Here is a 16,548-nt window from a genome sequence, read left to right as displayed (position 1 = left end):
CGTCTCCCTTTTTTATCTTTGCCCCCATTCCACTCCTCCCCCGTGTAGTATGGCAAGAAGCTGCTCGACAACCACCGGACGCTGCTGGACGATTTGGCCCGGGACGAGCTGGACAAGCTCAGCTCGGCCAGAAGCAGCTCCATCGGAAGCATCGTCTCGTCCGTGCCCTCGCAGTGCAGCACGGGCAGCAGCAACAGCAGCGGCAGTGGCAGCAACCATCTACTAGTTCCTCTCAGCGCCACCAACGGCAGCAACGCCAACAACTGCACTGCCAACGGTAACGGGCGGCTCTCGCGAGCGTCCTCCTCCAGCTCGAGCGGCTGCCTGTCGGACGAGAACAACGGGTTCGATTCCGAGTTCCCGACTGGCACGATCAAGCGCAAACCCTCGATGAAACCAAATCTGCCCCTCACCTCGATGACGCGCCAGCTGAAGGAGGTCGGCGAGACGACGCGGCTGAAAGATTCGCCCAGCTCGGTGGGCTCGGGCTCGATCGGCGAGGGCGGCACGCTGACCCGGCGCCACAGTCGGCGAAGAAGCGAGGAGAGCACGGGCAGCGGTACGCTTAAGCGCCGCCCCATGCCGACGCAAAACCGCGGCTCAATCGAAAGCATGAGCTCGTCCGCCTCAACGCCAACGCCGGTCGGCAGTGTGCTGAACACGCCGGTCAACTTTGAACCGCCGCCGGTGACAATCCTGAGCCCCTCGGGGGGCCACCCCACAATCGTAACGCCGAACGGGGGCAATGGTGGTGGTAACGTCCCCGGCGCGACGACGACGATCATTGAACCGGTACCGTCCTGCATGACTGACTCGACGTTTTCGCTGCCGCCACCGCCGCCCCCGCCCGCCGCGGACGACCCGATGGGAGCGAACTTTTCCGGCTCTACCCTGTCGCTCGATTCGCTGCCACCACCGCCACCCCCGAACGAGCTCGACAACTCATTCAGTGGATCTCAACTGTCGCTCGCGTCCGTGCAATTGCCGCCGCCTCCACCACCGTCCGCGGCCGTTGGTGGTACAACAGCGGCACCAGCAGCCTCCCCCTCCATGCCAACCGCAGTGCAGTCTTCCCCGGTCGCCAGGGCTGACAGCCAGCAGGAAAAGCGGCCGGCAGCGAATGTGATGCCCTCCGTCGCACAGTCCATTATGAAGCTGAACAGCCACACGCTACCAAACCCGGCACCGGCCGCCGCCATCCTGAAGAAGGAACCGATCTACTCGAAGACGCTGAAACCATCCGCCCTGAAGGCACCGCCGTACAAGGCCCCGCCACCGTACAACGGGGGCGAGGGTGGGTCAGCTTCGGGCGCCGAGGTGGCGACACCGCCGCCAGCCCCCGCGAAGAGCGTCTCCTTTGCCGAATCGCCCGTGCTGCTGCGGCGCAAGGTGTGCTTCGAGGACGAGGTAGTAATGCAGGAAGTGCCACCGTCGCCGAGGCGCATCTGCGCCTCGTACAGTGTCGGTCCGCCCGCTCCGCCGCCCCGTGCGGAGGCGACGCGCCTCTCCACCACGTACACGTCGCCGAAGCGGCTGAGCGAATCGAGCGCCAATCCGCCGCGCGACTTCCTGAAAGATCTCCAGCGCGTGATGAACAAGAAGTGGCAGGTGGCGCAAAAGTGCAAGCTCGAACCGGCCACGACCCCGCACGAGGTGCTTGGGTTCCGCGACATCCACGGCGGTGGCGGTGGCAGTGAGCTGTACTCGTCCGCCACGCCCTACTACCGCGAGACGGCCAACGTGAGCAACTGGGTGCAGGAGCACTACGGTGCGGCACCGGACGGGCTGTACGAGAACCTGGGCAGCAACATGGGCATGGAACCGAACTACCCGATCGTGGCAGCGAACGTGTCGGCAGTACCAGCGCACCCGCACCTTCCCCCGACCGCTGGTGGACCCATGTTGCAGGGAGGCGGTGGTGGTGGTAGCATAAAGAAGCGGCCACCTCCACCACCACCAAAGCGCAGCGAAAAAACGCAGCTGACCACCACCGCTGGACAGCCGGGGCCTGCCCTGTCGCAACAGCCCCTGCCAGCTCATCTTCATCACCATCAACAGCTGCTCGCCCATCAATACCTGCAGCAGCAGCAGCAGCAGCACCAACAGCAGCAGCAACATCAGCCGCCCCATCAGCAACGGGTCTGAACCCTGCTGTGCCTGTATTGGCCACAATGCAGGAAGGAAGATACCACTACTACAACTAATACCACCACTACTACTACTACCACTACTACTGCTACTACTACTACTACTACTAAAACGGATACGTACTAGCTTCGGGTGTGATAGATGACGGCAGGCGCGCGCCTAAGATGTGCGGATGGTGACGTAAGACTGGCCCCCAATCCTGTGTGTGATTGCCAAGGCATCGAACACGCGGGTGGTTGCGAAATCCGTGCGAACTGAAAGTCTGCTTTAGGGAAAAGAAATGGAAGTTTTCTTTCGCTTTTCTGTTTAGTCTATCACTAACTACAAGCCACTAAGATTAGCAAGATCTGCATGACGTGTAGTGCACGGCAGGTGCAGCGAATCGGGCAACTCGGAGAAAGGAAGCTCGTAATCGATCAATCATTATTGTGATTAGCAGTAGCAAAGGCAACGTTTGTCACTGAAGCGAAGCGAATGAAAGTGTCGTATAAGGATAATTTATTGAAATTTTTTAAACAGTTTTGCCCACTCCAATTAGCGAGCGACGTGGAACGGGAATAACTTTAACTACGATCTGCGCCAGAACGATCGAACAGAATCGAATGCTTATATGTGTAAAATAGTTCATTATATTTGCGGACACTAGTGTGTTTTAAGAATCTTGATCCGGAAACGGGGGAAAGAGATAACCGTGGGCACTTGTTTCCGGATTTGTGTACAGTTTATTGCACCGAGAGGGAGGGACTACTAGGGATGGCGGGAGCGAGAATTAATTTAGAAACGGATCACGAATGAAACGAGCGAGTTTTTCGATGATTGTTGTTGTTAAGCGATATAAAATATCCGGCTCCTGCAGAACCAATAATACGCGAATTGGGAGGAAGATCGAGTCGAGGATCACCTTCTTGAGGGTCATGGGGTGAGGGTTGTTGTTAGACTGAGCGAGTGAGAGAGCAGAAGTTGGTGGATGCGTCTAGCTAGGCATCCTAAACTAAAGGGCACTGAAGCCACGTTGGAACGCAAAAGATGTAAAAAACGGAGCATGTTCTAACTATAAACCAAATCTGTGGGAAGAACCTAACAGTCCCGTATGTGCCGTCGGTAGAGAGGATCCAGAGGCGTAACGTTCTGTACAGTTTTTTTTTACCGGTTTGCTTATAGCGGCGGAGCGAGCAGAAAGGCAGACAAGAATTTAGGGATCAAAACCCGCGATGCGATCGGATGAGGTTTTGCGTGTGCGAACGATGTAATAACAGCAAGTGCCATGGGCTAAGTGTAGTTTTTTTGTGCTAAGGAAGACGCATACTAATATTACCACTAGTGTCGTAATAAACCTTCGTAGAAACCCTTCGTATTTCATGTACGCCAACTATACAAACTACTACTCTGTGCTTTTTCGTCGTTTTTCTTTGATTGTTTGTTTGTTTCGGATGGTGTAGAGGCGTGCTCTTGCGCGCTCGTCCGCTAGGGTAGTGTTAGATGTTATGTTACGACGAACGCAAACGAACCAATGCTTTTTGCTTAAAAAAAAAACCCCGTTGTTTCTCCTGTGCCGGTTGTAAACGTTAGATTGTCAACAGACAACCGTGTGTAGTAGAGGTAGAGATCGCTTTGAATTGATCGGCTTTTATTTAATCGTGTTTTTCGTCATTGAATGGTGTTACTATTAAGCGTTTCCGGAAGCAGCAGATGATGCAGAAGCGGTGAACGGTGTCCCACGTGTTAGGACACGACTTTTGGGAACTAAGGCATCGATTTATGACAATTTTACTGACAAGAGCACGTCCGCAAAATACGCATTGCGAAATGAATCATTAGTACGATAAGAAACTATAAAGCATAATAAAAGCACAGAAAAAAAACACACACACATACAAAACGAAACGGCAGCATAAACGGACTACGAATTATTAATTGCGAACACCATCACAGTTTTGTGCGGGAGGCGCGTACAATAATTTTACAAACGGTGAATTTTACCCGCTGATGACGGATATTGGGCGAAGAAGGTTGGGCGCACCCCTTGTGGGGAGTGATTTTGATGGCGCGGAGAAACAGGAATCCGCCCCAGGAGAGTGAGTGTTTTTTTGCAAGGGGGGTAGGGGCCGGTTCTGGAGGTACGATCGTTTGTTTCTTTTTTCGATAACACATTTTACACTGTCCCACACTTATATATTGGACGATAAAATATGGATACAGTAGCAACAACATTAAATCGTTTAGCAAAGGTAACATTTGCGAACGGGCGGGCGGGCGGGCGGGCGACAGAGTAATATATTATTAGGAACAAAATAATAATAAAAAAAACACTGGTGCTTTCAAAATTACCGTAAATTGTAGTGATCGGGAAAGACAGAAAGAAGGGAAGGGCTGTTCCTTCCGTGCACGTATTTATGGCTTGTTTGGTATCGATCGGAAGGCAAACAAATTCCGAAGGAATAGTTTAAGTTCGCGTAACTATCACACAAACAATAATAATAAACGATTTGCCAAATACAATAACTATCCTCAGACGATCACACTCTCCCTGTAGTAAGATCACACATTTGCACACGCAAATGCACGAATCAAATAACATAACGATACTTCCGTCTTCGCGTTTAGCTATCGAAATCAATCATCTCTAATCAGACCTTCTGGGTAATGTCAAATAGTAGTCGGGTTTGGAGATCATAAAATAGAACTAACTAACTACACACCACCCTTAGCCACAAGCTGCTTTTGATCAACGCTTCTTTTTGTGAGATTGTCGACGGACCACGCTTTTGTGGGACGAGTTACACACTTTGTATACAAGACTAACCTATAAATATTCTAAAACAGCTTAACACAAACCGTCAACAAACGAGTTGGGAGCAGTGGAGGAGTCGATCTTACAATAATACTATTAGCGAATCAAACATCCATTTTCCCGATCTGCTTTCATTGGTGCCGTTCGTTGGGAGATTTTATGAGAAAGCAGAGAGCAGAGTGTCTGGTGTTAGCTTGCTCTAGTGAAACGCTGTTGTAACACGAACCAAACTCCATATACAGGAACAAGCCAATAGGACATAGTAGAGCTATTTAGTTAGTGTGGCGCAGAGTGAAAGCCGTAACAGCCAACGCTGTTTCCGGCAAAACGGAACCGTCTGTAACAATTGTAAGGTTTTACTTTGATCGTACGCGGGAAGATCGCCTGTTTGCAGAGAGACAGAGAAAGAGTGAGAGGAATGGTAGCTAAATGTAGCTTAGTGGTGAAAGACGATAGCGAAGAACGAAGTGACTGATCGATAGAGGATATATACACATACTTAGCTTGAATGTTCCTGCGCCAACAAAGCACACCTCCATTTATACCTACTGGCTTTTCGCTCTCTGGAAACAATGGAAACGAATAGTAAACTACACATAAAGTAAAAACTCAATCTGTGCATGCCTTTCTGTGGATTGTTTTGCGACGAAGACGTTTGAAATCGTGTTTGAGCCTATAATACTGTGCGTGGATATGTTTGTACGGGGTGAGTGTGTGCGTTTGTACAGGTGAAATAGTGTGGGGAAGGGCGAGGGGAAGGGTAAATCCGAACGAGTGATACGAGGACATGATGATGATGAGGCAGAGGAAAACCTTACGTACGTTTTAAGGGACTGACTAATGTGCAGAGACATAAAAATAACGGAAACACAAAGCTTCCATAGCTTGATGACGTAAGTAACGTATGTAAAGAAACAAAAACAAAAAATAAAGATGCTGCCATTATAAAAATCAAAAGAAAAGGGTTTCAAATGTTATTTATGATCACGACAGTGATGACATTCTTTTGTGAGAATATTCGTCTGAAATGAGAGGTGAAGTTTCACGTATGCTTGCTTTAGTTTCGATATTTGAGTTTATTATTGCGGCCCGCGGCATGCTTTGCGGGTTCACTAGTGTGCCCGCCGAACAAATTGAGTTTGACATCTCTGCTTTAGAACAACGCGCCGAAGGCAATCGTGATCGTCGTTTGAGCAGCATATGTTAAGCACCTCCCCCCTCAATGGGGTTACAAATGGCTCCCCACTCGAATGGACCCGGGTTGTGATTTTCTAACATCTTTCTAACCAGTCAGGATGGCCGAGCGGTCTAAGGCGCTACGTTCAGGTCGTAGTCTACTCTGTAGGCGTGGGTTCGAATCCCACTTCTGACATTCGAATGCTTTTTGTTTGTTTATCTGTTTAATAGTTCCTGGATTCGTTCATGGTTACGACTGATGACGTAGTCTTCTCAGAGGAATTATTAACATAAAAACACATTTGAGTAGCGTAAGGTAAGTCAAAGGTAAGAGTGACGAAAACACAAGAAATGTTATTTTGATTTGTGGAAGAATGTTATTTTGATTATTGTTATTATCAATATGAATCAAAAAGTACAAAGTATATTGAGCTACAAATGCTGAGATTGTTAAGCATTCACGTCAACAGTTCAAGAACCTTTCAATTAGCTTGCGTATAGAATTTTGCTGTTATTATTTTATTGTACATCTATTAAACATTCTATAAATAACATTTGGCGTCCGATTCTTGGAAAGTTGTGAAACAATAGACAAGTCAGGATGGCCGAGCGGTCTAAGGCGCTACGTTCAGGTCGTAGTCTACTCTGTAGGCGTGGGTTCGAATCCCACTTCTGACAACAGACTATTTTTTATCAGTTACCGGATGTTATGTCATATATACATTTATTTTGACGATTATATGCATGGTACAATTTATGGAGTTGTAAATTGTAGTTGTAGTGATTCATTTCAAGAGCTCAGAAGCATGTAAATAGAATTGTAAATATAATTGTATAGTACTGCTTGAATGTTGGGTTTATACTGATAAAAAATCTATTTATAACATTTGGTGTCCGGTTCCTCGGAATTTGAAAAACAATAGACATGTCAGGATGGCCGAGCGGTCTAAGGCGCTACGTTCAGGTCGTAGTCTACTCTGTAGGCGTGGGTTCGAATCCCACTTCTGACATCTTACAATCGCTCTTTTTGTTACAGTTCTAAACTTATATAAACCTGATAAAGACTTTAACCAATCAATTTTGTCGTACACATTGAAACACACTGTGAACTGTGAATGAATGATTGTCTACGTAGTTTGTTTCACTCTATGTTCGCATAAATATTATTACATTAAGCTGATATTTAAACAAAAACTATATTCTTTACGATGTGCTCCGAAAACATACGTGATTATTTTGACGTGAACATACGTGATCAAACTCCTTAAACCAATGGCTCGAAACCGGTAATGCTTTCATGCACCTACCGGAATCGCTGCCCCTGCTGCACCACTTTGTGCATTATGAGTTAATTCAAAGAGCTCTGGATCGATTACGGATGGCTCCGTCCCAGTAGGTGCAGGTCGCCCTGCACATCACTACAGCACTGCATCCAATATACTTCACTTTTTGATTCCACGAATCACCTGGAGCAAGCGGGAACTCTTGCGGTAGAAGCTTCCACATGCCGCACAATCGAAGAAAGAAGTGTTTCGGGAATCGACATAATGGTACGCTAGGTTGGAAGAATGAGAGTGACGGAAGAGTTGCAATTTGTTTCGAAATTCATTTCATCAGTAAACGATTGTCAGCCGAAGAAACACGCCGCACATTCGACCGAGGCTAGTCATCTTTAGTTAGTGGTTAGTGTTGTTGAAAATGTGTCGAATGTATCAGTGTGTTTTAACTTCAGTTACATGTTTATTATTTCACTATAAAGGCTCCAAATTGGCAATAGAAAACCGTATTTTGTAGTTTTTTTTTACAAATACAATGCTTAATCTACAAATAGATTTGAACTGGCTGGGATTCAAATGTTAGAGAGTTAGACATCTTTTGGTTATGGGACCACCTGTGCTAACCAGTACGGTATTGTTCTTTGAGGGAGTAACAAGTCAGGATGGCCGAGCGGTCTAAGGCGCTACGTTCAGGTCGTAGTCTACTCTGTAGGCGTGGGTTCGAATCCCACTTCTGACAAAAGAGATTTTTTGTTACTTACATTCAGGTTATACTACTACTAACATTTACGTCAATTGAGTGAGAGTATAAAGGATTTACTTTCATTTACACGCACTTCCATGATGAAAGACGATGAAAAAAGCAATATTTGATTTTTGTCGTGTTTTGTTCTCATTTTTGATTGTGCAAATGTTGTAAAAATAATGTAAAACACAAAGGCGTAATAATATTTGGAAAGTTTAAATACTTCTCCATCGTACGCCAATAAAATAAATAAAGCTTGGTTGTCAGAAGTGGGATTCGAACCCACGCCTACAGAGTAGACTACGACCTGAACGTAGCGCCTTAGACCGCTCGGCCATCCTGACTGTTATGTGAGGGGGAAAACCAATACAAATAAAAACTATACGCACGAACATCAGCATATTTTTGAACCCACTTTGGAACCACTAAACAAGGACATGGAGACAGAGTTGCTGGACAGGATGTTGACTGCCAATTGATACTATCCCAACTCTGACGAAACCGTCTTTGCTGCTTTGGAAAAGGCATTCAATCGGATGTATGGCCCTGTCTGTATATGTTTTGCACGAAAATGAAGGAGCTACCTAAATTACTAGTTGTACGAGGGTTCGTACAAGCTCGCCAGACTTCAGTGGGCTGGTAACGTATGTCGTACGCATGGAGCTGGACGACTCATCTCGCGAAGCCCTTATATTAGGTCGACCACAAGGGCCGGGGAAGCGTGGTAGGCCCGGGTGATAGCGTGATTAAGGCAGTGATAGTGGAGTAAAAGGCCAAGGCGTGAGTGGTTTTGGATACTGCAGACCAAGACCGCAAAATGATTGTGTACCGTTGGATAAGTAAGTAAGTTTTGTTTTGAATCAATACAATGTTCGGTTGGTTTTAGTTAAAAGTAAATTAGTTAAAAGATGATCATATTGTACAAAACAATCCACCGGTACAGGCCTACGTTCTTGTAGATTGTTCTATAAATAGAATTGAGCTACTAGCGCCATCTAATGTAAATAATCGTAACTACCCGATAGAGGCCTTTGTACGCAATGGTTAATGTGATGCAATATTGTACGCAATGAGGTGGTTTAAAAAATCATTATCAGTTGGGATCATATCTCTTATTTCAGCAGGTTAAGAACATAGTGCCACATTTGAGAGTTATGTAAAGTAGATAATGGTTATAATTTTTAACACGTAGCCTAAAAATCCACCATTGCCTATTAGGCATCATTTTTCCAAATAATATAAACATAATAAGTGTTTTACACTATCTATTGTATACAGAAGAGCTCTTTGCCATCAAAATATTACCATGTAAACCTGATCAAATGCAGACTAAATGCTTTGCAAAGCTAAGATAAGGTTGCAGTGCTACAAACGTAGGTCCTTCTTTTCGTTACCAACTTCTTCTTGCCAAGTTCTGATGCTTTACTCTAGTAAATGATTGATTTTGTCACAAATTGTATGTTCAATGGTCTGGTACTCTAGTCTGGTCTGATACTGTGGTAGCACGGCTGCAAAATGCAATTCTTGGAACAAATTGTGATAAAAATTGATGTCGTTAGCCTGCTGATTAACTGGATACGTACATCGGAACATTCTCATCCTGTTTGCTAAACAGAGGAAGAAGAAAAAACCCGTTAAATTACAATGTAATCTAACGGTCACCAAGTACCAGCACTGCTAAAACGGTCAAGCATGTCACCTTAAAGATCATTCCTTCAATAGCCAAACGGAAAGGCAATGGGACCCCAAACACGGGTACACCCAAAAACCATGCACTTCTTGGTAGACGGCGAGTGCCGCGGCGAGTTCAAGGGTCGACCTTTTTTGGGATGGATTTAATTATTCGCAGTTCATATAATTTCCATCAAACACAAGCACGACTCTTTGCTCGAGGGCAAGCAATACGAAAGAAAGGGGGGGGGGAACAAATCACGGTACAATTCCGAATGGAAGAGAGGTCATCTTCCCATAAAGGTGATAAATCAGCTCACGCAACTATACCAGCGTAAGACACACAAAGGTGTTCGTGTTCGGGCTGGTTTGGTGTGACCAGAGATCACGGGGCGTTTCGATCGGTCAATCGTAAAATTAAAATGCGACCCAATCCAAAAGCAACGGTCGAACAGGCAACGCGCATAAAAATAGTAAAACAAGTTTTATCGCTTGTAAGCAGCAAAACATTTGCCCCGGCTCAAGCAGAAGTACCCGTGTAAATGGTTACAAACTAACTACTTGATTTGACCCTTGCCAAAATGGGACGCCTAACTGCTGTTCGGCCGTCCGTCCGTCCGTCCGTCCGGTTGTCTGTTGCTTCTTGACCGTTGGTCAGCAGCGGATCGACCTTTTTTTTTATTTGGCCTACCGGTCAGCAATCCCAGCGTTCCGGAAGATTAGGGTTCCGGAGTGAGACGTCTCGCCGGCCCGAGACGCTTCCCGAGGGTCGGGCCGGGTCCGGGTCCTGTCCGGAGATAATAATAATTAGACTGAAACCAATCTCAATTCTGTGCAACTATCTCCCCTCCAACCCCGATGCGTCTCCCATATCCCATGCCCATAGTTCCCTCGAGCGGGCATACCCAAAAACTTGACCTGCCCTGTTGACCTGGTCAGCTCGTTCGAATTTGCATTTGCATGCGACATTGCATTCCGTTGCGCAAAAGGGAAAAGCAGCCACTGCTGGGCACCATTGAACGGGGTGAAAGGGTGAACGAGGGCTACCGGGTCGTCGGTGTGTGAGAAAAAGGTCAGCCTTAAACCGGCGACCCATCGACCCCAATCCCGTGCTGCCCACTGTCCACCAAACGGTGATGTGGTGCCTCGTGGACCTTTTAACGCATAAGATTGACCGCTTCCCTTTCCTTCCTGACCTCGAGCTTGCAAAATGGGCGAAGTTTTGAGGACCTTAAAATTAAATCTTTATTCTTAACTCCACGTGCTTTCCCCCTTGCTTGACCGCTACTGCTCACTGTTTCCAAAAGGGGCAGACAGGACCGACCTTTAAGGGGCCAAGTGTCATAACCCCGTTTACGGTTGTGCACGTTTGACCAATGGTCAGTTTGCAATGTGCACGTGTGTGTGTGTGTGGTAGTGCCGACAATTTGTCTTGCCCGAAAGGGTTGCCAAAGGAAGTAGGGAGTGTTTTAAGAAGGAAGGCAATTGCAATCCGTGTGTAACTACAACATAATAAAAATAGCAACCCTATTCCGGCTAAGGAACCCTCGTGTCGGTGCACCATTCATCGGCGTTTTAGTGCTTGGGATTGGCGGGAACGCGGCAAGATTAAGAAAGCGCGTATATGCGCGTCTCGTGCCCGGGGCCCGGGGAACGTTTATTAAATTAAATCGGTCCCGGTCAGTTTGGCATCGGCTTGACCCCGGTCCGGTTTTTTTTTTGCTTCTGTAAGGGAACGGCCTCTTCGATTAAGCAAACGGGTTTCTAACTAACACGGGTACAACAGCATCGTTTAACAATCGTAGACCACTTGCAGAAGCAGCAGAAGTAGTTGGGAAAATAGCCCAAGAGGGTTACAGATCCATTTGCCAATCAGCGCTGCTGGACCAACCGGTCCAGCAGAGGGTTGAGTTTGGTGGAATTTGAAAAATGGCGCCAGAAATTGCTTTACATTTCAATGTGATATGATGATGAGTGGCTGGATGTAAGGGAGCGGATCGACAAAATGGATGGCATTTTAGCAGAATTAAATAGTTTAATATACATATTTTGGTAATATTTTATTAACAGTGTACACCGTAAAGTGAAACAATGTAAAAAAGGAGGATAATTTTAAAAAGAAAATGTAAGTCACATTATCATAATAAACATTATACTCTTGCGCTAATATAGAAACACTCAAATGGAGTGGAAATAAACCGAATCAAACATAAATAAATCAATATTTCTTAATTATTGTAAAATAATGAACTGCCGCAAAAAAATAAAAATAAAATAAACACAAACATTCCTTCGCCGCTTTACATTCCCACCCCATTGCTTCCCGCCTAATGAGTTCCAACGGACCACCAACGGTTAAACAGTTTTCATCTTTTCCTTTCATGAGACACTAAAAAAAAAAAAAATAGGAAGATGCTATCTCGAGGAAAAAAGGGGTAATAGACACAAATCCCTCGCTGCTGCACCTTGGCAAGAGGAAAAGCGGAGGAACTGCTTTAGATTGGCTAGAGAGAACAAGCAAAGGGAGAGAGAGAGAGAGAGAGAGAGAGAGACAGACAAAAAAACACGACATTCGTCTTGAAGAGATAAATGAGCAGAAGCTGAACTGAACTGGAAGACAGGAAGAAAATGAAAAGAAAACGAAGAAGTAAAAGAAAAAAAAAACAGAACCAACGATGATGATGAATATTCCATCGAAAATTGGCAAACAGGATATAAATCAAAAAACAAGAAAAGGGGGAAATCCCAACGGTTTTTTATTAGTCCTTGATGCCTTTGCCCGGTGGAGTCTTCCGTTTTTAGCCTTATTGCCCTTTCTGCCAAGCCTTGAAGAGTCGAGCTAAACTTAAAAGCCGAACAAAAATTTGATACAACTGTAACAGTGTGCAAGAAATAAACTGGGAACCAGGACAACAGTCCGTTCATAACGGCGAATGGTTCTCTTCTTTCGTTCTTTGTGTGATGAAACGAAAACAAAACTGTTTGGAAATGTGTAAAGTTGACACTTTAGAAGAGGACAATAAAAGTAAAAATAAAAAAAGCAAGCAAAATTAAGCTAATAAGAAGAAAACCGCGCAAGAATGAAAAAAGTACAACAAAAAGGCAACAATAAAAAGAAGAGGAAAACATGAACGAACGAAATAATAATTTCTCTAATGCTCACCGAAGCAGCAGCGCATGCTTTTCATTACATTAATTTTACGTTTTTGCACGGTCGATCGCTCGCGTCACATTTTACATTGTCTTTAACTTTGTCCACTTTCTCGAGAACGCGCCCTTCCTTGCTTTCCTTTCCTCGTGCCTTATCTCTATCGGATGTCTTTTTCCTTTGACAGTACACACACTCACTTGCACGCACACACACACACTGAGCCAAGGCAATTGCCTTCTAATTTTTCTTTCCAGCATCTTGCGTCCTCGTTGCTAAGCGAAAGGTCCTTTGTATGTGGTTGTAGGTCTGTCTGTCTGTGTTTTTTGGTATGGTTTCGTTTTGTTTTCGCACAGCATCCTCCGTTATCCTTTCCCTCGCACATTGGGCGCACACTCAGCTTGCGTGAGAAGCGTCCGCTCGCGGGATGGGAAAAAAGGGGTGATGAGTACTTATTTCTCCCTGGTGGTGCCGCTGCCGGCCCTTTTGCTTAGGCGCACAGCAGCTTCCACAAACCTCGAGCCTTCTTCAGTGCTGCGATTTGAGAAGGTGGCTATTTCCCCTCCCATCCCCCCTCGACCCCCTAACCCTCCGTTGTTGGCCTTGTGCCGTTGCGTTGTGAGCATGTTCTTGTAATTTTTTATACACTTTTTTCAATCATTATGTACTTTCGTGTCTTCTTCGTCTTGGGGGGCAGTGGTGATCGTTGTCGCTGTACGTTTGGCGAGTCGATAGTGGTAATGATAATACTAGCTGCAAGGGTAGGTAGGGAAGTTGCGGTGAGCCCGGGAAGATGCTGCGATTGGAATTGCTTTTCTAAGTTCGTCGCTGGGAGGTTTTTTCTTTGTATGTTTAATCATGGACACCCCTTTTGCTGGCGGCTAGGACTAGCATTGAGCAGCAGTAGGGCGTTTAGGTTGAGCGACGACGTGTTGGATAGTTGTTGATTTTTTTTCTTTCGTTGATGTGCGCTGGTTTGGGTGTTTTTTTGTTGTATTTCAATCATTACCGTGTTTTAAAATTCAATCGCATAAAGCAATCAAGAAGTTTAAGAAAAACATGATTTACGCAAAGATTTTGGTACACACGTTTATACGTTTATTTTTAGAAATCTAAGAACCTTAACATAAAAAGCTTTTAATGGCAAAAAACGTTACATTAATCGCAATAAAAGTGGCAAATCGCAAATCCAAATGATAAAAAAGTAGAAAGTTCTTAAAACACAGTAGAAAAAGGATTCGAACACAATACAAGTAAATTAACCCAACATAAATTTAAAAAAAACTAAAACAAACAAATTACCCTCACAAGCCTAGAGGACCGTTACTCAGGTAAAGCTCGAATCAAAGTGTCAATAATAAAAGTTTCAGCACTCAATCACCAACCAAAGATCAACCTTTGCGTGAAAGGAAATGAGTTTGCAACAGTTTCAAAAGGTGAGTAAAAGTAAATAGAACAAAAAGGAGTTAGTAGGACAATACAAACACAAAAAAACAACCGCAAACTTGGACAAAACTCGTGCACCAAAAAACAAATGAAGAAAGCGAGCGACAAAGAGAGAGAGAGAGACTGAAAAAAAGAGATCAAACTTACTTAATCAAAGGATTGAATCCTTTGATTTAGTTCAGTCAGTAAGTGGATTGTTTTTTTGTTGCGATTTCGTTACAAAATACTTCTATATTGCGCTGTGTTTCAGTGAACCGAGTATTCCGGATTATTTAAAATAGGTTGATAGAGAGAAGGAAAAGAAGCAATAATTAAACAAATTGTTTAATGAAGTTTGTAAGAGAAAATGCTTTTTCTTGTTTTAATTACATCCTTTTTACATGCGTTCAATTGTACCACGTTATTGCATGTCACCTGCAAACGTTCCCAAAGGGAAAAGTAATACGATTGTGTACACTTCAACACCTTTCACGCGTGCACCTTTACCCGAAGATCGAAAGATGAGCCGAGCCGTCAAAAATATTTCTTTAAAGATTTTACATGGTTGAGCAGCAAAAAGGATTGGCAAGGAAAGCCGTACTACAGCATCCTTTCTTGACCGTGACCTGCACCTGCAAAGGCCAAACTTTTGCTCGGCCCATTACTCGGCTGACCAGAGGTGTGGGATCAAGGGTGCGAAAATGCAACCATAAAGTTCGGGAAAGGTTTTATAAAGTTTGGTAAAGGTGGCATAATAATGGCTACTGGCACGTGATTGTGATTTTAATTGGGTATGAAATCTGTATAAAAAAAGTCTCAATTCTTAATGTTTAAAAACGTTATATTATAAAATGGATAATATAACGCTTTAATGCTCTTTCAAGAACAAACACACTACGTATCATCAGCCCATTCTCCCGCATCCACACTGGTACAGCAATTCGCTTACAGATGAGGCAATTTATTTTGGGATCAAAAATTACCATCACTGTCCAGCTAAATTGTGATTACCTCCTGCCCCTGCCGGACTTGCCCTCATGTGCCGAGCGGCCAATTTCTCCTTGCAACCGTGCGCGACCGGGAAGAAATTAATCAAAGTGCCTTCGTTATTGCGAGCCATGTCACATACGCGCGCGTATGCTCGCCCGTTCGCTGCCAACCAGTGCGCCAAAGGGACGCAACGAGAAAAGATAAACATTGCCTCCGCTATCCCTCCCTCCCACCCTCCCGGTGCCCCGTTTTCACCCTTTCCCCACCCACCTGGACGGTTCGGTTGTATCGTACTGGACCCCGAGCACCGCATGGACAGGATCGAAAATAAGCATTTTGATGAAGATCTTTAAAAGAAACTGGAATTTGTAATGAACCAAACCGAATGTGAGTTGTGTGCGGCAGGAGGCGGTAAAGGAAGAGGAGCAGATGGTGGGGTGTAGAATATCAAACGAGCTACACATGGGGAGGGTGGGGTGGGAGGGAAGCGCACAACACGGACTGTAAGGGTTGAAAGGAATTAAGGCTGGTAGGGAGGACGTAACGAGCGAGGTTTTCCATCGAGGTACTCGACCGGCTCGCCGTTTGGCTTTCCATGTGCGCGATTCCGTGAATGTGGGGAAAATCCCCTTTTCCACCGTTTCTTCACCCCTATGTCCCCCCACCCCATCCCGGGGAAACTTTCATCATCAGTATGCTTGCGTGTGAGTGTGCGTATGTACGCGCGTCTTGTTATGTGGCTTCTGCATCGGAACGTTACAGCAACGACAGTGGACGTTCTAAAACAAAGGATTGTGAATGCTGCTAAACTCGCCACAGGAGGTTGGTTGGTTGGACAACGGCTCATCCTTCCGGTGGATCGGAAAGACGGACACAGCACGGCATTGTGTTTTGGTGAGCACGAGGGAGACGCTGGTGGTTTAAAAGACGCTTCCAAATTGCTGGAATATTTCTACCGCGCACCGTCGAGGAGGGTTTGCGAGGCGAAGCGTTTTTCGTCAGTGTAGTAGAATGCTACAAATCCTATCGAATACTATCACATTCAACCGTTTAAGAACTATTTCTTTATTATTATCTTCTAGCTACTTGCTTGCCACACATGACGGGCAACCGTTACGGACGGCAAAAAACAGTTGTACTTTAGTCTCGTGCATAAATAAAACCCTTGTTACGGGAT

General features: G+C 45.4%; 1 protein-coding gene and 5 non-coding genes across 7 annotated transcripts in view; 5 read left to right on the top strand and 1 right to left on the bottom strand.

Moving 5' to 3' along the window:
• The window catches only part of LOC121600199 (ras-associated and pleckstrin homology domains-containing protein 1), a 53,331-nt gene extending 48,177 nt beyond the window's left edge, over positions 1-5,154 (top strand). For both annotated transcript variants that reach the window (XM_041928617.1, XM_041928624.1), the window contains one exon: positions 49-5,154. In XM_041928617.1, the coding sequence (XP_041784551.1) occupies positions 49-2,145 (2,097 nt within the window). In that variant the 3' untranslated portion in view covers positions 2,146-5,154. The remainder of the gene's footprint in view (positions 1-48) is intronic.
• A 1,074-nt stretch (positions 5,155-6,228) lies between these two features.
• Trnal-cag lies at positions 6,229-6,311 on the top strand. Its single transcript has one exon. It is a non-coding gene; the product is annotated as a tRNA-Leu (tRNA).
• Positions 6,312-6,710: 399 nt separating this feature from the next.
• On the top strand, positions 6,711-6,793 carry Trnal-cag. The gene has a single exon. It is a non-coding gene; the product is annotated as a tRNA-Leu (tRNA).
• A 249-nt stretch (positions 6,794-7,042) lies between these two features.
• Positions 7,043-7,125, top strand: Trnal-cag. Its single transcript has one exon. It is a non-coding gene; the product is annotated as a tRNA-Leu (tRNA).
• Positions 7,126-8,048: 923 nt separating this feature from the next.
• On the top strand, positions 8,049-8,131 carry Trnal-cag. Its single transcript has one exon. It is a non-coding gene; the product is annotated as a tRNA-Leu (tRNA).
• Positions 8,132-8,398: 267 nt separating this feature from the next.
• Trnal-cag lies at positions 8,399-8,481 on the bottom strand. Its single transcript has one exon. It is a non-coding gene; the product is annotated as a tRNA-Leu (tRNA).
• Between the last annotated feature and the right edge of the window lie 8,067 nt (positions 8,482-16,548).

Source organism: Anopheles merus, chromosome 2R, assembly GCF_017562075.2.
Source record: "Anopheles merus strain MAF chromosome 2R, AmerM5.1, whole genome shotgun sequence".
Classification (NCBI taxonomy): domain Eukaryota; kingdom Metazoa; phylum Arthropoda; class Insecta; order Diptera; family Culicidae; genus Anopheles; species Anopheles merus.
The sequence above is the reverse complement of the archived record's forward strand: the minus strand, read 5'-3'. Positions and strand labels throughout refer to the sequence as shown.